The sequence below is a fragment of the Catharus ustulatus genome, chromosome 17 (assembly GCF_009819885.2).
Source record: "Catharus ustulatus isolate bCatUst1 chromosome 17, bCatUst1.pri.v2, whole genome shotgun sequence".
Classification (NCBI taxonomy): domain Eukaryota; kingdom Metazoa; phylum Chordata; class Aves; order Passeriformes; family Turdidae; genus Catharus; species Catharus ustulatus.
Genome location: NC_046237.1, coordinates 11,749,138 through 11,773,994, shown reverse-complemented (window position 1 = coordinate 11,773,994; position 24,857 = coordinate 11,749,138). Strand labels below are relative to the sequence as shown.

Sequence of the window (24,857 nt, the reverse complement as noted above, 5' to 3'; positions counted from 1 at the left end):
ACAGCTCCTGAGAGGAGTCTGAAGTGGATTTTTCTCACACAAGCTTTGCTATTCAGAGCTTTCTCTGGGCAGGAACAGGATGACCCCTTATCCCATCAACCTGACAGTTTCTGCTCTGCAGTTCTCCAGTTTTTGTTATAGTCCTTCCCAACTGTGAAGATGAAAAACAATTAATGTACAGGAATTATTCTGGTGTTTCCTCTTCTGTTTGGGGGATGGTGAGTGGGAGAGTGTAGGGATGTGACTGTAAGGCAATTCCTGAACTATGTGTTGAGTTATTTCATTCTGCTGGAGCACAGAGATGGAGCACGGGCTGCAAGAACATCTTCACAACAATACAGAAGGATATTTAAAATAAGATTAATTGTATTTTCATTCATCTGAATGAAAGTCACTTTCAGCATTAAGACACTTTTGATGCTCCCCAGTGCTCATGATAAATAATTTAAATGTGGCTGTTTATAAAAGTAACGATCATGAACTCGGTGTTGTTAATGATCTATAGATAACAATGAGGATATTTTCATGCAACCTAATAGGATTAATACAAATTTAGATATTCTTTGATCTATTTTGTCCTATTGCCAAAAGAAAGGTGAAGTCTCAGCAAGCAGAAATACTCTCCCTTGTGACACAGGCATTTCATTTTTGCCTCTATTTTTCGTGGTATAACCTACAGAGTTTGACTCCACATTGCCCTTTAAAAATAACTTTTAGCTGTTCTTATATCAATCTAAACCCTGTGAATGGTGCTATGATTGATTTGCTGGAGGCTGACATTCATCTATAATACATTCACAAGAGGAAGGAAGAATGCAAGTGTTCTCAATCTTTACTCCTCTTTCCTGAAAACCTCCAATGTGATTTTGAGGATATTTCTGCCTTTGAATCTGTTATTGTCAGGAGGGCTGAGTCAGTCCTTCATAGATTATTCACATATGACATCTTTAGACCTCTATTTGAGAATTTATATCCCACTCCCAGCTTGGAAATAACACTCTGAGGGGTTTTATCTGCAGGACATGTCCACAGGCTGGTTTGTGTGTGTTGGATATTTAAAGGTCCATCTGGTTTATTAACACACACTTGGTTCTGTCAATCTACCTATACTACTGTTATGGAGAAAATCAAATTTCCAGAGCATGTGTTAGTTCTGAGGATTTCAGAGTTTAGATAAATGCTCCCCTTAGGTGTGATTGCCTTGTCAATACCCTGCTCTGCATGGTGGAGCTGTAGGACACTGCAGAAGGACATTTGAGAAGAGCCTGCAATTATTTTGGGGTGGGATTCAGAAAATAGAAAACTTTTTTGTTGGAGCAATATGGATTTGGTCTCTCTCTCTTCCTGCAGTTCTCACAGGTGTGTCAGTAAATAATCTGTGATGTTCTTTTGTGTGCTGCCAGCACACAGGTGCAGATGGGTCAGTCTATTAATGTACATCTTAAAGGAAAAACATAAATCTGAATAAGAGAAAATACTTCAAATAAATAAAATATATTAGGAAGGACTGAGCAAAGGTGAAATAAATATTTTCATATCAACAACCAGCCAGGAGGAGAAATTAATTTATATGGACCAAGCCCTGTGTTACACTTGAGTGTTATTATTTGATTCTTGATCTTCCAAGCATGAAATAAAGGGAAATTTTGTTCTACGTGATGGTAAAAAATGAAGAGAAAACAGCTGTAGTGTTATTTACAGAACACCTAAGAACAATGTTTTTTTTCTGGTTTTATATTCAAGCTATTCTCCCAGAAAAAAATCCTGTAGGATGTATCTGTGCACTTAAGTATTCCTACAATGCAGTAATGAGTAAAACTTTCCTGGAAGGAAGGGCCATGGTATTGTTTCCATCTTATGTTAGAGAAATGGAAGTAGCAGAAGCTTGTCTGCCTGTCTGCAACAAAGCAAAAATGGAGAAAACTTGGAGCCATAGGCTGGAAATTTAATCTCCATGTAATTCTTTATTTTGTGATTTTTTGGCATTATCTGTTCATCCTGAGCCTGCATTTACTGCATCCCTCTCCCTGGATGCTCATTCAGATTTTGCCTTCACTGCACAGCAGCTCTTCCCAGCCTTACAAAGGAGTGGTTTGCAAGCCCAGTGACCTTGGTTCTGTGCTGGAGAAACGATACATTCACAATATTTGCTGGTGCTTTTGTTTTGCTTTGCTGCTGGTGCCTTTCCTTTGTAGATCTCCATTAGTATAGAGGGAGCAGTGCTGCTCACATCTCTGCTTTGCAGCTTCTTAGTGGCACCACATGAGCCTGCCTCGGGCATTTATGCTGATAATTGACTCATTAATGCCAGAAAAGGGTGGCACTATCTAGTTCTTAAAACTCCCACGTAGGTACCTTGTATATGAAAATAAAGACTGGAGTGAAGGAGCAGCAAAACAATAAAAAGGGTGCTAAGGGTGAAATGATCATGCTCTTGGTAATTCAGTAAGTTAGATTCTCTTGACAGGCACGTTCTTAGTACTTGGAAAAGAAAATTCCTGATTTGCTTCTTCTGAGCTCCTATTTAAATATCTGCATCACATGAGTGGATTGATCCAATACAGGCCAAGCAGTCATCACTTTAGATCTTTTAGTTTTGTAGCATTTAATGAGAAATGAGATTATCAATCTAGGCTTCTGACATTATAAGCCAAATTATTTGTATTAATTAACATCTCCTATAATATACCTCAGGGATATTGTTCTGAAATCATTCAAGCTGAGTTTCTGCCTGACACTTTGCCTTCAATTTATCTAAGAGTTTGGAGATATATGAAGAAGTTTCTTCTTAGAGATAAACCAGATCTACATTTTCTTCAACTGTGTATGTATGTGTGAGAAGGAAGTCAAAATTTGGGTGAAAGGCATCACATATTTGAAATTATTATGAATATTGGAGGTGCTCTGCTTAATTATATGAGGAGAAAAGCAAAACAGAGATACAGGTGTGTAAGGTACAACCATAAGTTTCAGGAAGCAATATTTAGTCTTATGTAACATGGCAGAATTAGTTGAATAGGGACTTAAAGGCTTTGTTTAGTTCCCTGAAGAGTCAGGTGTTAGTCCCAAAAAGTGAGGCTAAAGGGCATTTTGGGTCAATTTTCTCATCCGGTACAGGAAATGCATTTTCCTACTGGATCAGCACAATATGTAATTGAAATTCAGTCCCCTAAAGGGAACAAATCTGCCTTTTACCATTTGTCAGCCATGCAAACCATGGCCATTTTCACAGCCTGGGTGACCTGCTGTGACTGACCATTCCACAGGGAGCTTCAGCAGTGGGCAGAAATGGGAGAGGAAAGCCATAAAATTGGTGTCTATTTAAATGATAATATTTTAACAATCAAATTACATGTGGAGCCAATTCTTTGGTGTCAAGCAGCATTTTATTAGTGCTACAAGGAGGTTTTGCTAACACTTTTTAGTGTTGTGAAGACCTGAAGATAGTGAGTGGGGGAAAGGAGTTTTTTTTTGCATAAATCTTTTATGCTGACTTTGTAAACTGCCAGATTCAATTCCAGCAACCAACAGGTTAATGAATTGTGGGCTTTAAGGTGATATTCACACATTGATGTCCATCTCCTCACATCAACCTGTCACCCTGTTCAGTGAGGGAACAGGAGCAAACACCCATGGTTCCAGTTGGAGGGTTTCTTTTCCCAAGACATTTCTTTGCTCCACAGCTCTCAGAGCCACTGTGCCCCTTCCCTGTTGTCCCAGAATGAAAGGGTAATAACAACCAACACAAAAGACTTCAAAGATCAGAAATTCTGACTTGCAGGAGGTGTAGTGCCCAGCCTGTAGAGCTCCTGGATGAGACCCTTTGATGGAATGAGCTGTGCTGGGCCACAGCTGCTCAGCCCACAGGAAGGACCTTGGCTCTTCTGGAGGATCATCAAGCATCATTTACTTAATTGAAGCAGCTCCTTAAGGCACTTAAAATGAAATGGGCTGAGTCTGAGCACGAGTCCCTGGCAGTTGTCCACCCTCAGGAGCAGTGCCCAGGCTTTCCCCAGCCAGGAGTGAGGGTGAGTTCAGAGCACAAGTGGCCCTTCCTTCTCTGCTGCCTGTGGCAGGGGATGCTCACACAGGCAGGTGCCCCTGTAACAACACAAAAACACAATAAAAGGGAAGATGAGCAAGCTCTGCTTTGCTGTTGCAGACTAAGGCATTTCTGGATTTAATTATACTACAGGTATATAAATTCCGGAAACATGTTAATGCTCCCGTGATTAAAATTATAGAGGGGCTAATTGAAAAAGCATAAACTGAAGTGAAGAATTCCTAATTATAGTTTGCTTTGAGGTGTTAATTTCCTCCATAATGAATGCATAATTTCTTGGAACTAGAAAATGGAGTTGCTGCACCAGTGCGTGGGATGCAGATGGAATGAAGGGATTATCATAAATGCAGCCAGACAATTTTTAGGAATAAACCTCTGCAGCCATGATGCTCTTCTGCCTGCCCATAATTTCAGCTTTCCTTGCACAGTGGTTTTCCAAGCAAAAGGCAGAGCTAGGAATGGTGAAGGATTTGCTTGCAGTGCAAAAGAAAGGGGAAATGGAACTGGTGTCATTCAAAGCAGTCAGGATGCAAAAGGGGAAGGCGAGGAGAGAGGCAGGATGTGGAGCATTTCTAGTGGGAAAGTCAAACAGTAAAAGAGGAGGAAATGCTGATTTCCCTTGTGGCCCACCTTGACTGATCCCTAAGGAACTGCAGAAGCTGATGTTGATGCAGGTTGAGGGTTTTTTTCTGCCAAAGGACACAGCCTATTTATAATGTTTGCTCTTTTGTAAAAAATACTCTTAGTTTTGAGGGAGTTGGTGGACTACAGGATTGTCAGACACAATCTCCTAACGTTTAAATCCATCCCATTCCCACTGTGGTGGGGTGGGAGGTGTTTGTGGATGAATTGCAGAGAAGTTCTTATCTTTGGGACTTTCCCACTCCCTCTGTCCTCGATTTCCCTTCCTTCCAGGGCAGGAGATGTTGTAGTGAAGGCACCATTTTAGGTCTCTCCCTGGTATCAGAAGCATGACAATTTTGCACTTTCTGAAAAGCAAAACGTGTCCAGAAAAGATGGAAAGGAGCTGGTGGATACTCCTGCAGCTTCAGGTGCTGGAAATCTGTGTTAGCCTTCCCCAGGAGAGCTCATCATCACTGCACATTGGCCACAGTGTCAGTTGTGAGCAGTTACCTGACTGCATGGGCCTTGTTGAGTAATGAAGTTTATCAGAAGGTTGTAAACAGAGCAAGTTCACTCTTTTTTCCTAGTGTTTTTCTTAGCCTCTCAATTTAAAAAATATCCAAACAGACATGACACCAATGAAAGTATTTTTCTAGTGTTTTCTAGTATTCTCTCTTAGGAAAGACAGCAGATTCTGTGTGGGTTTACCCTGCATAGTCTGGTAGCTGTGGCTGTGGAAAAGGCAGAGGAAGCTTGAATTCCCAGCTAGATTATTTCTGCATCCAAATGAACCTAATTTGATGGGAGCCATTGGAAAAACTCAAATTAATTTTGACTGAGAATATATGCAAATACCCCCATCCTCTTGTTCAAGCTGCTGCTTTTATGAAGGGCATGGCAGAAGGTGCTGGACAGTCCCAGTAAGGGTTTGCCATGGTCTCTCCTTGCCCTGCAGGTTGTTCAAGAACCACTTTGGCTCTTCTTGTCCTTGAAACATCCTCCTGGTCTTAAAGCAGCACTTGCTGAGGATGACAGGACCTCAGTCAGCAATGCCTGTTTAATACAAAGCAACATTAACAGAACAGAGGTTGTGTTTGGCTTTTTTTTTTTTTTTTTAAGATTAAACAGATGGCAGGTGGCTCAGGAGGGAAGAGACACCTCCAAAGCCACTCACATCAGCTCCTGTTGCAGAGGAAACTGTATCTGTCTGCACTCATTATCTTTAATCTGCCAGCAGAAAATAGCATTGAACTGGAGACAGGGGCTGGGCCAGTTCCACTGGGGAGCAGCAGCTATTATGCCTAGTCTGGGTTGCCAGCCAGGTCAGGCTTATGGAGATGGTTGAGATAATGAATGGAGTTTGGAAATGCCCTCCAGTTCTTTACATTTTATTTTATTTTTTTAATTTTTACTTCCCAGAAGATTAAATAGAGAATTTAAAGCATTTAAGCAAGCACAAGTAATATGACATAAATACAAATCAACAGATGCAGGAGCAGTGTTCTGGTGGGCTGGGGATGGTCATTTTGTGAGTATGGACTGCATGTTTTATTAGGCCAAATGATACAGCTGGGGAAAATGGCCCTTAAGTACACAAATCCTTTTTGTGCTCATGAACACAGTTGTGTTCTGGACAGCTCCTCAGGTTTTGTGCTGTTACCACGTTGCTGTTTGCTGTGGACAGGTGCTGTGGTGATGGCCAGACTTGCTTAGAGCTGTATGGGAATTTTTTGGATTTTTGGACACCTTTCCATAGTTGTCATGGCCTCTTCAGTCATGGTGGGTGGAACCTTATGAGGTTGAAAACACTGATTTTAGTAGAAGCATTTATGTGTATGTACACACACAGGTGCACACAGGGCTGTTCAGATGTGCTCATATAGAATCATAGAAGCACAGAATGATTTGGGTTGAAGCCAAGCCTGTCCCATGGGCAGGGTCACCTTCTCTTATCCCAGGTTGCTCAGAGCTCTATTATTTCAACCATCATTAATGGCACAATGTTGTTACTGGTTCTGTTGCATCTTTTGTGTGGTGCAATTTCAACACCAAACACCAAACACCTCTTTCCCAGCACTGTCTGCTCCTCCCTTACCACTGCAGGTCACATCTCTAGCGATGCTCAGAAGTCACATTTTTCTCCTTTTGTCCCCAATTTGAAAGATTTGGTAGCATGTGTCCAGACTGGATACTCCAGACTCAATTAGACAGGACATACTGGCTGGTGGGTGGATGGAGGAATATGGGACAGGAAAGTGTGGATTTGTTTACATCCAAGTGATGCTGTGATATCACATTCCCCATGTCTCTGTTTGTATATCTGCAACAGTGGGATAATTATTACTGCATCTCAGGGTTCTGTCAGGATAAAACCTGTGCAACCCAGGAAGACCATGGAATATTTGACATTCCACTGCCACTTTTTTTTACTAAAACCCCACCTAACCACCACCAAAAATAAACCCCAAACCTAACAACCCCACATATACACACCTTCCAACAGAGCTTCCATTTTTTCAGTCAGCTGGAGCTGTGTGTGAGACTGCAAAGGGATTTCAGACAAAGCATCCTGGCCAAAGACAGCATTTGTTAGAGTGACACTGGCAGGATGCTTTTTTCCAAATACAAACATTTTGTTTGGGTTTGCTGTTTCCTCAGTGCACAGCTCCTAAAATAGATGCCACTGCCTGTCCCACAGGCAGCTCATCACAGCTCCTGGGGACAGCACAGGCCCATCTCTCTCTGCTCTACAGGAGCCATGCAGTCATTAAACATCCTCACTTCTTCTGGAGCCCATTTCGATCACTAGAGAAATTTAACAAAGCTTGAGATTCTAGCGATAAAAGAATGCCTGTGTGAAAAGGCTGGCTCCAAATGGTTTTATCCAAGTGTGAAATCGCTACCTTTTGTTTCATGAATTCCAGGGTCTGACATGCCCTACTAGTAAATCTGGAGCACTGAGCTGAATATGAGAGTGGAAGAAAATGTGAAGAGACTCTTCCCAGCCTTCTTGATTATTAAATGGATTTCATTATTATGGCTCTATCTCAGCAGGTTTTTTTCATTGCAATGGCAGTAATTACCATCTCTTCTTCCTATGCCATTTTTTACAAATTTGGCTGAATTTTAACTTTTTTTTTGTATTCTTCAACTTCAGTGAATGTAGTAGAAGAGTTGTTTAATTTAAATGACTGTTAAAAGAACACGCAAAAATAACTCCAAAATGAAGGCTCTGGTGTGAATAACTTTGCAATATGAGAGACTATTTCCTCAAGTAGCATCACTATTATCAGCTTTTTTTTTGTGAATGCTTTGCAGATGCAAGCAAGCTGATTGATGACAGTGCAGCCCAATATTCATAATGGGCTACTTTTTGAGTCTTTGAAACATCCAAGCACATTCCAGAAGATGACAGACACTGTAGAACAATCTCCTTTTCTTTTTGCCTATTTTGTGCATGAAACTGTTTTTTGAAAGCAAACCTTCGCTTCAGCACATTGTATTCTGTAATGGAAACACTAGCAATCTTTAATTGATTTTAATGTGCTTTCAATCAGTTCTTAGACAGAAAATTGCAGAGCAGAGCTCTGGTCCTGTCAGTGCTTCCTAGGTGGCTGTGAAACGCAGTTCATTATGGGTTGTAGATTAGTTTCAGAGCTTCTGATTAAAAACGCTATTGGAGGTACTGAGGGTGGCATTTCAGAATATGTGAAGGCAGGAACTCGGTTCTCAGGGATATATTGGCACCTATTTTCCTCCAGAAAACTTGATGAATGTGGAAGCTCTCTGGGAAGTTGACTCCTGGGTGCCTGAGTGTTTGACTGGAGGAGGAGCCTGGTGAGCAAACCCAGCCCTGGAGCCCAAGGGAAGCAGTGCTGCAGTGGTGCTCAGAGCAGGGTCAGTACCAGCCTCCATGGCAGCTATCCCCTGAGCTCTTGTAAACCTTAGGGCAATGTTTGTTACATAAAGCTTTTTTAGACTTGGGTTGGGTCGAATTTTTTACAAAATCTCCCATATGCAGATTCATGATGGGGCTGGAGGCACATTTGAAAAGGATCTATTTAATGTCACAGTTTTTTAGGGTGAACTATAAAGAGTACTGATATTTGGAGTATCTTTCTTCAAAATTCCCATTCTTTTATTTCTTACTATCTCTGGCAGAATTCAGGCTTTGATATCAATATCTTTAAGAGGGGGAAATAAAGATGTTGATGCTGCTCTTCTGTCTCAGTGTGCATCACTGAAGGCAGCTTGGCCATAAAACAAGCATCTGCACATCCAATGGATAATCTGAATTCTAAATGTGGGTATCAGGCAGCACATCAAACCCTCTCTCATCCCAGTATCCTGGGAGATGGCTCCATACTGTCAGAATAAATGTGATGAACCTTCATGGATATATACAGATACACTTACTTTGGCTCAGCCAAGTTTAACAGGATCACAAGTTAAATGGAATAACCAAATGATAAAAAGCTGGTGCTCAGTATCTGCAGCTGGAATCTTGTGTGGCCCACAGGGGAAAAGAATCTGAAGTGGTTGTGGGTCCCTCTCCTTTGTACCTTTGTCCCTGTTCATGTGCTGCCAATGCCTTTTCTTTGCCTCTGTGCACCACTGACCCTTGTAGACTGGTCAGATAGCATTTGGGGTTTATTTTCATGGGCTTGAGTGGCTTTTTTGGAATAGCTGGATCTGTTCCTTCCATAGAATATGTGCAGGAGTGGAAATTCAATGTCCAGCTCTGTATCAGCTGTTACATCCCACATGGTACAAATCTTTTCCATCCTTCCTTCATTTACTCCTTTTTGTGCTTCATTCATTGAATTAAAATAGCCAGTAACAAGGAAACCACTACTGTCTTATTTCCTGTAGCCCATCAAAGAGTTATTCTGAAAGTCATGTGTTAATCTGAGCCAGAAGTGGGAAGTTCCTGTTCCCTGTAGGATGAACAACAAAACCTGCTCGCAGTAGTCTGCTAAAAAAAAGGCACTACAAGATCAAGCTGTACTAATTGCCACTTATTTTTGCTCCCTGGGAGAAAATAATATTGGAAATAATATATGGCTGATAATAAATTTATGTGTTAAATGAAAATATATTAAATCTTTATATGATGCAAAGGAAAGTTTAATCAGGAGATTGGTCCAGAGGGAGTACTCAGCTGCTGAAACATTGTTTCTTTTAAGATTTAATAATTCAGGTGAGTGGATCACTGTGAGGTTACAAAGATATATATTCCTTTTCCTACCCTCTCATTACCGAGAGTAGAGTGAAGGTTTCACCTTGTTGGTGTGTCAGGATACCAAAGTGCACGGGCCAGATGTTGGATGCTTTATGGAGAGCTCAGCTCTTCCTCCCACATTCCTGTGCATCCTACATTCAAAATTTGATACTTCTCTTAATACTTAATTTGGGAACTAGTGTTGTCTCAGTCCATCCTCCAAAAAAAAAAAAATAAAAAAATTTCAAGATCAGGGAAAGGAGAAGGCTGAGGCAAACAGAGAGATCTCCATCACAGAAATGGGCTATGTCTGAGAATGTTGATTTTTTTCACCCTGAATAGGGAACTCATCATTTAAAAAATTACCTTGTAGATGGTGATAAGGGCACCTTTCATTCCTCTGCAGACAACACTTGTGCTGTGGCCCATTATGGTGGGTGCTTTTATCAGTGATTTACAGCCGAGCTGTCAAAAACTTTCAAAAGCTTCTATTAAATTGATGTGGATTTATCTATCTAAGACCTTGAAATTTATAAAGGAGCCCAGTTTTGGCCTCCTTTTCTAATCAGAGTGTGCAGCTGCACACAGGGCAGTCAGCTCCCCAGCCTTCTAGGAGGTCAGGCATTTGTTTGTTGGCCCAGATTTGAGAATCCCTCGAGAGCTCTCTGGAGAGCAGAGCCTGTGGATGTTTGGAAAGCAGTCCCTGGTGTTTTTATGGGGAGCACAAACCCCCTGCTAACTGCTGCCCTGCAGCACATCCGTGTGTGTTTGATTACAGTGCTTCCAAATGTGTCCTGACATTAAACACTGCAATGCAGGAGTTCGTGTGGCTGTATCAGCTTTCACTGCCCTGGCACTGAAGTTGTTATCTCGTGTAGTTGGAATGCTCTGTTTTTGTTGTCTCTTTTGATATCATTTCTGTGTGTGACACTGACTCTGTATCCAGCCCAGGCACTGACTCCTGCCAGGAAAGCCCTGGGAGCTGATCCTGGCTGGGAGCAGCAGCTTTGAAGCCTGAGAGGGGCAGAGCCCCAGGAGATCCCTGCTCCTGCCTCCCTGCTCGATGGAATGAGAGCTGTTAGAATCGTTTGGGTATCTCCTCCTTATCTTCATTGCCTGCTTGCTTTGTTTATCCTTCCCTCCAGCACTACTTTTTGGAAAACCACTCCTCCTTTCCTTTAAATCACATGGTGTTCCAGAATTGTCAGGGATAGCAAATTGTCCAGGGCAGACCCTGCTGAGCCCTGACCTAGAGAAGTGAGTGCAGCTGAAGGGCTCTGCCAGGCCAGAAGGGCAGATCCTGCTTGTTGGAGTCTCTCTGAATGTTTCAGGGAGAAATTAGAGTGCAGGGATTGAATTAAAACTTTTAGATGTACTGAAGTAAAGTAAAGGTGTAAGTTTAAGTTTTAGAATAAGTAAGCAAGTAAGTAATTAAGACTAAGCTTTAAGTGCTTTTAGTAAGTAAAAGGTTTTAGATGTTAAAGTGTGAGTTTTAGTGAAGGTTGAAAAACATAGTTTTAGATGCTAGTGTTTCTGTGGCGGCTATTCTGTGGACATAATAAAACCATAGTAAAGAATATTGCTTACATTTTGTAGATAGAACAAAATAGACTGTATGCATAATTTATACATAACCAAGTTTATCCTGAGTTAGTGCCCAGCCATGATCTTGGAGATTGTGCTCTATCCCACCAAGTTCCCCTCTTCTGAGCAAAGCTGCATTAGTTTTACTCATTTGAGAAAAGTTATAGTAATACAGATGGTTTGCTAAACTTTAGGGTGGGTGATAAGGACATTTGCTGCTCAGAACTCCCACAGCAGTTCCATTTGGGTGTAGCATTGGTGGGGTTTTGCTCCAAGTTACCAGAGCACCCCAATGCAGGTGTGGAAGCACTTGCTGTGCTTTGCAGCACTTTACTGGTTAATGCAGAGATACTGATCTCTGAAAATGCCCTAAAGGCAGGCAGGGAAATTCTGCTCCTAGGTATAAACAAAACAGGAGGAGAGGAGCATAACTCAAAAAAAACCCCCAAAAACAAACAACCCTAGCCAAACCAAACAAACAAAACAAACAAAAACATAAAAAACCCAAAACAAACCAAGTAAACAAACAAAATTAACAAGCAGACACACACAAAAAACAATTATAGAAAGAAAAAAAAAGAAAGAAAAAGAGTCTATATCAGTCTGTGTCCTTGCTGGGGCGAACTGGGAATCCTGCCCTTCTGGAGAGTCCAGACAGATCAAAATGCTGGGATTGAAACAGAAAGTGAGACCCAGAGTGACCATTTGATAAGGGATCCAGAGCTCAGAGTCATAACCTGCAGCCCAAAGGAAGCTTTGAACTCAGACTCTCCTGGCTGCTTGAGCACTTCCTTTGAGAGTGGCCTCCTGACCAGAGAAGAGTGAGGCTGAGGATGCTGCACCCAAGCCAGGCAGTCCAAGCAAAGCTGGGGATGCTGCACCCAAGCCAGGCAGTCCAAGCAGAGCTAGGGGTGCTGCACCCAAGCCAGGCAGTCCAAGCAAAGCTGGGGTTGCTGCACCCAAGCCAGGCAGTCCAAGCAGAGCTGGGGGTGCTGTGTCAGTCAGTGTGAGCAGGGACACCAGGGAGAAATAAGCCATGAAAGCAGTCAGTCCCCCTGAGTGTCACCAGAGGAGGCTTTTAGCCAGAGGGAGCAATGTTAGCTAGCTCAGGTACCTGATCCATGGAAAAGGAGGCAGGGTTTGAGCAGGAGATGAAAACAGGATTTTAACCTGAACACAAAGGGGACAATTGTTACACCCCAGCTAAATGTCTGTGAACACACCCTTGTGCTTCCAGAAGAACTCGATTCATTTCAAAAGAATAAACATTCAAAGTACAATTTCAGGCCACTACAAGAGAGAGTTATCCCTGTGAAGAGAAGAAGCATGTTAACAGCTAAGTGGGAAAATGTGAAAGAGTAGAGGCAAAAGAGTATCTGTGACTGGGTTCTGTATGCTCATGATAAAAAGTGTCTGTAGTGCTCTAATGATTTGGAAAGAGTTCTGTTACCTGGAAGCTCATGTCCCTGGGAGCTTCCCCTTCTCCAAAGACAGGCAGTGCATGAGTTCATGGCTTGCCAGTGGGATAACCCAGAGAATTGGTGTCACCCTTAGGTCTGGGGAGAGGGGACAAGGGAGTTCTTGGCCCCTGTGCAGGCTGAATGCAGATTAATATATGTCTATACATATATATTTGTGTATATACCTAAAGGAAATGTTTTCTATGACCAGAAAATGCAAGTATTTAGGATTGGGTGAAATAGAAACCGAATGTTTTTAGGTTAGAAGGCATCTGGCAAATGTCTGTAAAAGTGTCAGCTACAATTTTGCACATGGATGACAAACAAAATTACAAACTTTCCCAGCAGTGCAGATTATTATTGCCAGAAAGAAGAGTCAGAATAAGAATTACAGTCTCAGTAAACAGTGGCCAAACCAACCCAGTAGGAGTTGCTATTACTGAGCTGAGGACAGGGTTTGTACTGAACAGGCTTGCAGCTCCCACTGCATCCTCAATGATCATACTTAGTGTTGCTTGGAAACCTGTTTTTGTCTTTTCAAAATGGTAAAATAAATATCAGAGACGGTCTAAAATATTTTATTAAAGGCTCTGATGAACTGGAGGAGGAGGACAGCTTTCCAAAATGCTGATGGGACATCATTAAAGGCTGCAGTCCATGCAGCTGGTGCTCCTGCTACATTAGCAAATGCCAGTGTAAGGACAGCTTTAGTACTGAGTAATTCATAAATTGCTCGTGCTTGTACAGATTAGCTGGGATTGTGTCTAGCAGTGGGAGCCAAATGGTTTCCAAGTGCTTCCCTGCCTGCCCTGCTGTCAGCAGTGCATGAGCCAGATCCCCATGGGCCCCAGGAGCTGGGAATTCAAAAGAAAGAGCTGGGAATTCAAAAGGAAGAGCTGGGAATTCAAAAGCAGGAGCAGGGAATTCAGAAGCAGGAGCTGGGAATTCAGAAGCAGGAGCTGGGAATTCAAAAGGAAGAGCTGGGAATTCAAAAGGAAGAGCTGGGAATTCAAAAGCAGGAGCTGGGAATTCAGAAGCAGGAGCTGGGAATTCAGAAGCAGGAGCTGGGAATTCAAAAGCAGGAGCTGGGAATGCAGGAGCTGGGGCTGCTCTCACTCCTGCGTGCTGGAGGAGCCAGAACTCAGCTTCTCACAGGAGCATTGATGAGCTATTGTTATGCCAGAAATTTCCCAGAGCAATCTTTCTGCAGCAATGAGCCTGTGAAAGCCAGGACAATGATACACTTCGGGCTGCTCCCAATCTCTTAATCGATCTCCCTGTCTGGGAGAACAAAGGTCCAGGCTGACACAGACAGGTGAGGGCAGCACATCTGAATAGCCTGACACCAAGTGAAATGACTGCAGCCCTATCTCTCTTTGTCAAGTGTGTGAGTGGTGTTAAACAGACAGTAAAACCTGCCTGGCCTACAGCAGCATCCAACTCCAGGGCTTTGTTAGCTGCCTGAGGAGGAAAGAAAACAAGCAGAGTGCATTTGAATGCCTTGCAGGCTCTGAGCCTGGAATAGTAAGCTAGAAATAACAAGATTGCTATTATATATCATAATGGCCAAAAGCTTAGCAGGAATCCAAAAGGATTACCATTTCATAGAGTCAGAGAAAATATGAGGAGTTGTTTCTTGAAACAAAAGTGGATTGAGAGAGCTGTAAAGCCACCTGCTCAGTACATAAACTGTCCACAAGGGATGGGAGAGGAGACTTGCCGTTGAAATTAGAGAATTCTACATTGCAGGATATCCCAAAACCAGGTCATGGAGTACCAGAATGATTTGGGTTAGAAGCAAACTTAAAGTCCATCCAGTTTCAACCCCCTGCCATGGCAGGGACACCTCCCACTGTCCCAGGTGCTCCAAGCCCTGTCCAGCCTGGCCTTGGGCACTGCCAGGGATCCAGGGGCAGCCTCAGCTGCTCTGGGCACCCTGTGCCAGGGCCTGCCCAGGTCCTTATGTGGACATCAAGATATGAGGGAGGGCCAAAAAAGTGATGTTCAAGATTCTTTTTGGCCTGAACAGTTTTTGCACCCTGAAACTGTTTCCAAAGGCACCTGACACCATTGCCACCTGCTCGTGCTCTCCTCCACTGCAGCCACTGTTTGGCCCAAGCAAACAATTCATGTTTCACTTTGGTGGCTGAAGGAGAAACCATCTGCTTGCCAACATTCAGCACATTAAAAATTCATTCTAGACTGGATATATTATTAGTTACTCCTTTTCCTAAAGAGTGACATGATTGAAATCTACTCTGCTTTCACCAAAGTTTATTCTGATTTGCTCAATTAAACCAACAGAGCACATGGCCAGCATCTTGGCCCCACAGTGACTTTCAGTGGCCACTGCCCTGCCACTGGTGTGCCAGGAGCTGTGCTTGCTGGGATGCCTCAGCTGTGTGCTTCTGACTCTGCTCTACTCTCGTCCTTTTATTGCTGGAACCATTCCTGACATTCTGGGGTCTCTAATCTCACCTTTCTCTCTCCCTCCCAGTGTCTACCAGCTTGTTGTCAAGGAGGAGAAGCTGCAGAAAGCCCGGAGAGCTGCAGACATCATCGAGTGCTTCTCAGTGCCAGTGAGCTACAAGAATGCCTCCACCCTGGACTCCCCACACTACTTTGCAGCTGAGCTGAAGCCCATCAACCTTCCTGTCACACAGCCCTTCACTGTGGGCGACAACAAGACCTACAATGGCTACTGGAATGCTCCTCTCTCCCCCCTGAAAAGCTACAGCATATACTTCCAGGCTCTTAGCAAGGCCAATGGAGTAAGTGCAGGGAAAATTGAGCTGCATCTGTAGGTGTGACTGCCTCTCTCTGTCCTCCTCATCATTCTCCTTCCCTCTCAATTGGATGCTGGTTTTATTTCTTCTTATTACCCTCTTACAGAAATGTGATGAAAATCAAGCATGCCATTACTTGTCCTTCACTCAAATCTCTCTCTGATGCTCAGAACTAGTGAGAAATCTGCTGAGGACCCTGATTCTGTAAAGGCACATGTTGCCATGGGATTTACTAAATGAGCTGCTTAGAACTTTGATACTTTTTTTTATCTTTTCATAAGCATGAATGTCAGAGTAGGGGCTATTGTGCTTTTAAAAGCCATAATTGCAGTATCTTGATAGTTCACAGTGCTTGTGATTTTAGAGGAGATGTTATGAATTTGGATTACCTTGGAGCTTGCACTTGGCCACATAAGGCAGCACTTGTGGATGGCAGTTTCAGCTTGAGGAAGTCAGGTACTGCAGTGGGGACTGTGTGCATGTCTGTCCTACCCCTCTGCAGGGCTATATTTTTATATATCTTTACTCTGTGGCACTGGGTTTAAAAGGCAGACTGTTCAGGAAATGGAGCCTGCCCCATTCTCAGACTCGAGTGACACACACAATGCCACAGCACACCCCATCCCACCACAGGAAAACAGGAGGCCTCTCTTCCCTCTTCTCTTCCAGTTGAGGATAATTTGTGAGCTTTTAGCTCTCCTGTTTCAGGCCAGATCCAGCCTCAGTGAATCACCTTCCTGCCCTTTCCTTCCCCAGATAGTTTCCATTAATAGATAACACAAGAGAATTTGCCACTCCAGCCTCCTGAACAGGCTTAGAGCATTAACAAGGCATCACAAATTTGGGTAGCACAGTCTGCTGTTATTAGCATGCTTGCCAGTGCTTTCAGGAATTTAATTTTAACACAGATAAATTCTCTATGATATCCCCCCTGAGAGAGCAAAATTACAAAAATCAGTCAAAGGTGAACTGTGCAGCCCTTAGTGGCGTTTATACCTGAACTGCAGCTGCACATTGCAGAGCACTGGGATGGTTTCACAGGCTGGCAGTGCCAATGAGTGTTCACAACACATCTTAGTGCTTTACACCCTTCATTTATCACCATTTTCCTGCAGAGCTGCAGCTGTGTGGGTGACAAGTACAAAACCTCTTCAACACTGTGCTGGTTTTCACTTTGGTTTCCTTTCTAGACAATACAGTTTCCTTCCAGCACTGCTCAATGAATTCAGTTTTGGATTTGCCTTTATAAAAGAAATTGTGAATATATGTATATGTCTCTCTGTTTCTAGTTAGTTCCCCCATGTGTGATAGTTAATTGCTAGTGAATGGATCCCCAGGGAAGAAGAAACTTTATTTGCTTAAGTACAATATAATATTCCATAAATGGGTTTTGTGGAAGTGTAGATTTCCCTTGGTGTTCTAGATTCATCACTGGGGTTCCTGCTTTTCCTGCATCTCACCCTGCATTCCAGGTGTTAAAAGGATGCCAAAAAAGGGTGACTTGCTTGGGCTGTCCTAACAGGAACAAGACTGTAAAGGGCTTTCTAAGCATGAGATAATCAAATAGTGTTAATGCAACAATGCACAGTTCATGACAGGGTGAGAAGTGTCCAGCCAGACACTGTAAATTCCTATTGGAGAAAGCAATTTCCTCCTGTGGTAATGATTTATATTTCTACAGGATGTGCTTTATATATCCTTAAAGTGGGTAAAAGTGTAGAGGAAATACCCAAGAGTGGAATATGGGTCTCCAGAGGAGTGGCTTCTGTTCTAATATCTTCTTTTTTTTTTAGTAAAATCACTAAATTCTGTATTTCAAGCATTAGGGTCAATTTGCATTCACTCTTTTGCAGCTGTAAATAGTAAGTTTTTGTTCCATTCCCAGAATTATTTGCAGGTACCATTTGTATTTAAGAGTACTGGGTTTTCACTTTTCTGTAACCTGAGCAGCTTTGACTGGTCTTGGAAAATCCTACAAATAATTATGGCTGCAACATGGCATTTCCATCCCTGGAAGTGTCCAAGGCCAGGTTGGATGGGATTTGGAACAATCTGGGATAGTGCAAGGTGTCCTGCCCATGGCAGGGCACTGGAACTGGATGATCTTTAAAGGTAATTTCCAACCCAAAGCATTCCATGATTTTTGATATTAAAAACCTGCAACAATAACAATTTAGCCCAGGTAAAGTAGAGCCTTATGTTCCTTTACACATGAAAAGAATTAACAGAACAATGCCACTCATTTTTAATTAAGATATTCTATAGTTTCATTAATCACTGACACTTGTGGAATGATGAGATTTCTTTCCACACCTGGAAGCTGCAATGAGAAGCCTTCATGCAGCGAACCAGAACATCTTCCTTTGGAAACAGAGGGCTCTGGGTAGAGCTTAATTTGAAGAAACAGCCTGGATTTGGTCAAAAAGCTTGATTAGGAGGAGGTTAGTAGTGTTGTAGGAATTCTGCATTGTTTGAGCTCCTCTGTACGTGGAGGGTTGTGCTCATTTGGTGTTCCCGTCTGCTCTGCAGCCATTAGCTGTGATTGTTACACTGAAAGGAACATAATTAACAGCTGGATGCAAAACAAGTGTGGCAAATTGCTGCAGAAGCAGCTCACCAGCTCTTCTGCCTTCCCTTGTGCCTGCTGCACTTGTCTGAGTGAAGGAGCTGTTGCAGGCTGGCTCCATCTCCCAGGCTCTGGGGTGCAGTTTGGTCACTGAGGTGCTGCCTCCAGACAGGAGGCTGAGCACAACACGGTGAGACTGGGTGGTTTTCAGCTTTGTTCCACAAAACACTTCCAAACTGTGTGAACTTCCCTCCTAGGCACTGCTGACAGCCAGATGCTGAGCTGAAATGTGGCAGAGTTTCAAGTGAGAAAGGGGAGAGAGAGGAAGGGGAGACAGAAACTCCAGCCTTTGTGGGAGTGAGAAGCACCATTAGTTATTGTTTAGTTGATAGAAGGAGTCAGCACAAGAGGTGGCACAGAAGCAGAGGGGACATTTGGCTTGGCTCTGCCCTGGCAGGATCTCCAGACACTGTCACAGCCATCCAGGTAGGGATCTGCTGTTTGCTGCTGGTGCCACCTGCTACAGATGGCTGCCTGACAGAGCATGAAGATTGGCTTGTCTGAAAACCCTCCCTGAGCTCAGCCCCTGAAAACTCCAGCCCTGCCAGTGCTTTTCCCTCTGAAAGGTGAGGCCAGGTTGACAACCCTTTGTTACTCCTTATCCTCCCTTATCCTCCCACTGGCTCAATAATGAGCCTGAGATGCTGCAGGTTTGATTGTCCCAGGTCTTTATCTGGCTCACTGCAGGTCTCTGGTTGCTGATCCAGCACCATGCTCCAATGGGGAGAATTCTTGTCTGCTGTGTGAAACCTGCCTGAATTTTTGAGCAGCTCAGAAACCAGAGCTCCTTTAAAAAAATCCTTTCTGGAGCTGCATTTTACCTGATTGAGTTAAAATGAAATCTGTAACAGCACAGTTGCAATCAATAACTCCTGGCCATTTTTCCTTTAAATGGGAGATGAGCAGGAGCCTGTGTAACACAGCTGGGAGTCATGGGGGGATGCTGCCAGCTGCTCTGCCAGCCTGGTGGTCCAACAGGTGACTGATGTCTTCAACCCAGAATTGTGAAAAGTAGCACTGCAGGAATCAATGAGAATATTATTTTTTTTTGAGGGAATGATAGACTCTCCTGCAATTCCTATCGATTTTTTTCCTCTCTAATGACTTGTACTACATGCACAATCGGGCAGCTCATTATTATCAGGGGACTTGAGGCTGGATTTCTTGATGCTGACAGGTCTGCTCACAGCACACAGCATTATTCTGGGACATTTGGGAGGTATGGCTAGAGCTGCCAGCAGAGATGCCATTCATCCCTGTGGAGATGGCCATGAAAAAACCAGGGAGGTGTTTGAGTTCAGCACGAGCCATGCTCTGAAAGGAAAATGGCACCAGGGCTGCCTGCACCACTTCTGTGAGCTGCTAACCAGCTTTGGGGAGCTCTGTGTTCAGGAGGATTTTGGGTGTACAGTTTATCCACTTACATTCCCTCCTTCTTAATCTCATCTTGGAGGTGCTGGTGCAGAAATAAAGTAGCTGTGGGAACACTTGACTCTTGGTACATCCCTGTTTCCACATTTGGTTGACCAGAGGATGTGGACCTGAGGGTTTTCTGCATAATAAATAAAATCCTCCTCCAGCCTACCTCATTTTTGAGAGGTTGAGAGGAGTGGGTATCCAATCATCAACTGCACATCATTGAAATAACTTCCTATTGTAAATAATGAAAGCCCTATCCACTTTGTTAAACCTCCCTTCTCCAAATGACACAGATACTAAAAAAAAAGCTGATAATTGGAATAGCAATATTAGGTTTGGCTCAGTCTCTGGAAGGAAATAGCAATTTCCTGAAGCTGGCAATAAAAATTATAGGGGAGTCTATTGACCCTGCACAGACATATTTTAAGACTGCAAACCACTGGCTGCAATGGGATAGAAAATAAACACACCATTTAGAGCTCTCCTGAAGTTGGGCAAAATTTGTTGAGGACCAAAAAAAAAAATCTTTAAGACTGGACAAACCCATGTTTTCTACCCTGTGTGAAGCAGGGTGCCAGCAAGTTCCATGCTCAGCTCTGGGATGGGAGGAACCAAAGCTGGAACTGAGCCAAGGGACAGTGGTGATTCCTCCTCTGTCTGTGCACCAGCAGCAGAGAAAATTGCCTGTTCCAGTTTGAGTGCCTAAAACCTCTGCCTGTTGTAGGGCTGCCCCAATGGCACATCTGGGGACAGCAGGTCCTGCTGGTGCTGGCAGGTGATCCTTCAGGAAAGGCAAGCTCTGTTTGACTGCTGCAGAGTCATAATCATAGTAAAGGGAAGGGAAAATGGTGGGTGTGAAAACAGATGGATGAAAAAGCTTTGCTGCTTTCATTGTTTTCGTAGTCTGTAAACAGCAAGCTGTCAGTTCCAAAGAAAGGGGAAAAAAAAGATCATGTGGCTTTTTAGGTTGTGAAGATGCAGCTGTCACATAAACATATGTCCTGCTGCCCTCCTGGCCCTTTTCTGCAGGAAATTATTCCCATCCAAACACTGAAGAGACAGAAGCAGAACTCGTCTTGTTATCATCCATTTCACTTGAGTGAAATGTGCATTTAGGAACCTCAGTAATTAGTGGATAGCCCCAGCTCCTTTGCTTCTGAAATGAAAGAGTAAAGCTGTATTAAAAGAATGTTTTTAAAAGCCTTGGAAATTCAGGGGGATGCAAAAGCAGGCTCGTTGATGGTGTGCAGCCCCAGGCTGTGGGCAGGAGCTGTGTGGGCACAGAGGGCACAGGACTCTCTCCAGAGCTGATGGCAGGTGCAGGTCCCCTCCAGGAACAGGCTGCCAGACCCTAACACAGTGCTCACATGTGTCCATGCCTTAAACACAGAGCCAAGCTTCAGCCTTGAGTGGGGGTACACCATAACCTTTTTTTTTATTCATACTAAGTCCCAGAAAACAATTTCCATCAAAATATTGGGTTAGACATGTGAATGGGTTATTCTGCAGGGAGCTTTCAGGGTGTGGAGCATGCTGCAAAGTGAGGGCAGGATGAGGAGCTGCAGGATGTAGTCACAAAGGGCTTCCTATTCCAGGATCTCAGTGAGAAGTGCCTACCTTGCTCCATTACTGTTTGGCTGTAAAATATCTGCCTTAACCTGGCAGTGATGCAGAGTTGAAGCAGTACTGGCATCTTAATTAAAATTATTCCTGTGAGGTCAGCCATAACATGAAACAGATATGCAGAATATGTTGGCTCTCTGGTTATCATTAAGATTGTTGTAGATATATAAGGCCTTGTAAAACTTCTGTGATACCATAAAATGGGAATTAAGTATCACAGCATTTGAAAGAACATTCAGAAATAACAAAGAGACTGAATTTTGGGGAGTTATTTGGGATTTTATTCTAAAACTTCTATTGTTATCTCTTTATTTAATTATTTTTCTTGCCACTGCTTTAAGCAGTGGATGGATCCTTGATAATTACCTACATTGTTTATTCCTGCTTTGCTGGTGGCTAGAGAGAATCACCTTGCATTGATAGGACAAGAAGTAGTGTGTACAAACTGAAAGATGGGAAATGTAGCTTAGGAGAAAAAAAATATAAAATAAAATAAAAAAGCACTGTCCCTGCCTATGGCACTTTAAGATGCATTCCAGCCCATTAACATTCTGTGATCCTTACTGTGTACAGGAAAGCACCTTGAAGCAAAAGCAATATTGTTCAGAAAACAAACATGATTGTGGGAAAGTGGGTTTACTGGTTTTTTGGGGGGATGATTGGGTTGGGTTTTGGTTGGGCTTTTTTTGTTTGTTTTTGGGGGGTGGGAATGTATTTATTTTGTTTCTTCTTGAAAAGGTTCATTCAATCCTGAGCATCAACCAAAGAAAAATAGAGTAAATTGAAAGGGATTTTATTTTTATGAGACACCAAAGAGATGAGCAGTGAGGTGATCAGTGGAAAGCAAAACAATCAACCCTAATCCAGAATATGGACTAAATTCAAGTCTTTAAACTTTATCACCCCTGGAGCTGGGAGCCTGGTGTCTGTGCAGGCTCGTTTATGCTTTCCTTCCCAGAAGATGCAATTTGAAATGAAGTTCTGAAGTCCACATCTTGTTCCTCTAGCCCTTGGTTTTGGCTTTTGGCAGTGCCTAAGAGCTGTGCTTGTGCTCAATGCAGCCATCAGCAGATGCAGATGCAAACAGAACAAATTCTGTCTTCCCAGACCACCCTGTGGGAGGGTCTCCTGCAGGAATACATGCATGTTCAAATGAGATCACTCTAGGCTCTTCTTTTTCCAGCACTGACTAATTTCTCCAGCTTTCTGTTGCATTCTGAAGCCAGCAGAAAGAAACAAATACACAAGAATATTTTCCTTAACAAAATGAGAGCAAGTGTCCACCGACTTGTAGACTGCAAAAATTCTGTCTCTTATTTTTTATTTTATTCTTCATTGCTGATTTTCCAGGTGAGCTTGCTGTGTATCAGAAACAACATCAGGATCTGTCTTCTGGTTCCCAGCACTATGTGCAGAGACTTCTCTGAAAACAAAGCTGTATTTTTCATGTTTTGTACATCACAGACAGCAAGAAAGACTTTGGATTTCCAGAATAACTGGCAATTCAAACTCATTCCCCATGAGGCAGAGGGAAGTTCTGTGTGCAGCTGTGGTGACTTTGCAGTGCCAGTGTTGGGGCAGCTTGTGCAGGGGAGCTGGTTTTTGAGAGACAAAGGGGTGTAACCCAAGAGGTGTCTCTGGTTTGCTGGGATAAACAGGGCTGCAGCCCCACTCTGAGCATGTATGGCTGGGAAACACACACAGTTTGTCCTCAAGGATCCAGGAATTCCTTAAGAGAGTTTGAAGGCAAGGTCAAGGGAGGCTTTGTCCTGAGTATCTTGCTTTTAGACTGCACACAGGGTGGCTTATATCCAGATTGTGTCACAGAAAGGGATCAGAGGGAATTGCTCCTGTGATTCCCAGCATGGATCCTGCACTCAATCCCTTCCTATTTGCAACAAAAGTGTGAGAAGAAAGGCACAGTGGGGCTGTGTGTGTCTGCTCCAGCCAAGGAGCATTTGGCACAGATGGAGCCATTTTCTCCAAGAGCAAATTCAGGTTTCCACAAGGTTTGTCCAGTTGTTTGAGGAAGGAGGGAGGTGCTCAGCAGTGCTTTGCTGGGCTGTTGTTTCCAGAGCACAGACAGCATCCATATTAATGTGCATTGTTAGCACAGTAATTTATGCTGGATTCATTACACCTGAGACGTGTAGAGGCATAAAGGGCTCTGCAAACCCTGCTGCAGACTGGAGCCTGACAGAGGCAGCTCTTTAACTCCTGTTTGGATGGCAACCACAGACTGGACAGCAGCAACCCCTGCCAGGAAGGGCTGTGCAGTGAGGAGCTGGGGACTCCACAGAGGTTGTGTTTGCAGCAGAGGTGGCCTGAGAAAGCTGCCGAATTTGAGCTGTTTGTGAAGCCAAATACAACATTCGGCTCAAATCCTGTTTCTGCAGCTCTGCAGGCTCCAGAGTGGATTGGACACAAAGCATTGGGTTGGTCCCAGCTCTGCAATGAGGAGCTGCAGTGGTGAGGGTTGTTAGAGCAGCTCGTTTGGCACAGGCAGCAGCACAGAATGTTGGTCTGCTCCACATCCATCACAGAGCTGAAATATTCAAATGACGTCTTCGGTGTCTGTTTGCCATGTGTTTAAATAAATACCCAATTTGCAAAATTTGCAGTAATGGTGCATGAAAATGAGATGTACTGTGGTGTGTACTTTTGACCCAAGGCTTGTCAGTCTATTACAGAGCAGGTCATTTAACTGGGAAATTCTATTAGCTAATCAGGCACTTACGTGGGGCCCATCACTCACACAGGGAGCGTGCACAAACGTGCTGTCACTCCCAACTTCTCAACACTTAAGAGAACCAACTGCAGGCAAGTCCAAGGGTGTGTGGAGTATTTTGTGCAACAAAAACTGTTGGTGGTATTTTCAAAGATGAAGTGCAAGAAAAGATACATATATTTTAGTAGGTTTTTAAAGGAATGTATGTTTATTGTAGATGGGAAAATTACACACCGTGATGTTTTCCTATATATTTTTCTTGTGTTTTTTTTATTTTTCAGGAAACAAAAATCAACTGTGTCCGACTGGCAACAAAAGGTATGTGGGTCTCTCTTTCCTGCAAAACACAATACCAGAAATGTAAAAACTGCAGTGGTGGCACAACTTGATTACAGTTCCTACCCAAGAACCAGCCTGTTTATTTTCTCTTTTATTTTTTTTTTTAAAGGAAGATTGACAAGCCAGAACAACAATTTCCAGGACCACTCCACTACATTTGTGGCCTCTTATTTTTTTTTAACACAGGGTATAATTCTCTGTGGTGCCTCCTTCCCCTCGTTCTGTTGACAGCTTTTCTGTCCTCAGGACTGTTCTTGCTGTTGGCAGAACATCAGTGAAAAAGTGACATTAACTTCCTATTCAATTTGTTCTCTCCACAACTGTACAAAGCAGATAAGAGAAGATCTCACGTAAGCCTAACCTTGTACACAGCAGGGCACAATT

General features: G+C 43.2%; 1 protein-coding gene across 9 annotated transcripts in view; it reads left to right on the top strand.

The window, feature by feature from the left end:
* Positions 1–24,857, top strand: part of PTPRT (protein tyrosine phosphatase receptor type T) — a 450,791-nt gene that overhangs the window by 336,250 nt on the left and 89,684 nt on the right. For all 9 annotated transcript variants that reach the window (XM_033075163.2, XM_033075164.2, XM_033075167.2 and 6 more), the window contains exons 12-13: positions 15,450–15,723; positions 24,416–24,452. In XM_033075163.2, the coding sequence (XP_032931054.1) occupies positions 15,450–15,723; positions 24,416–24,452 (311 nt within the window). The remainder of the gene's footprint in view (positions 1–15,449; positions 15,724–24,415; positions 24,453–24,857) is intronic.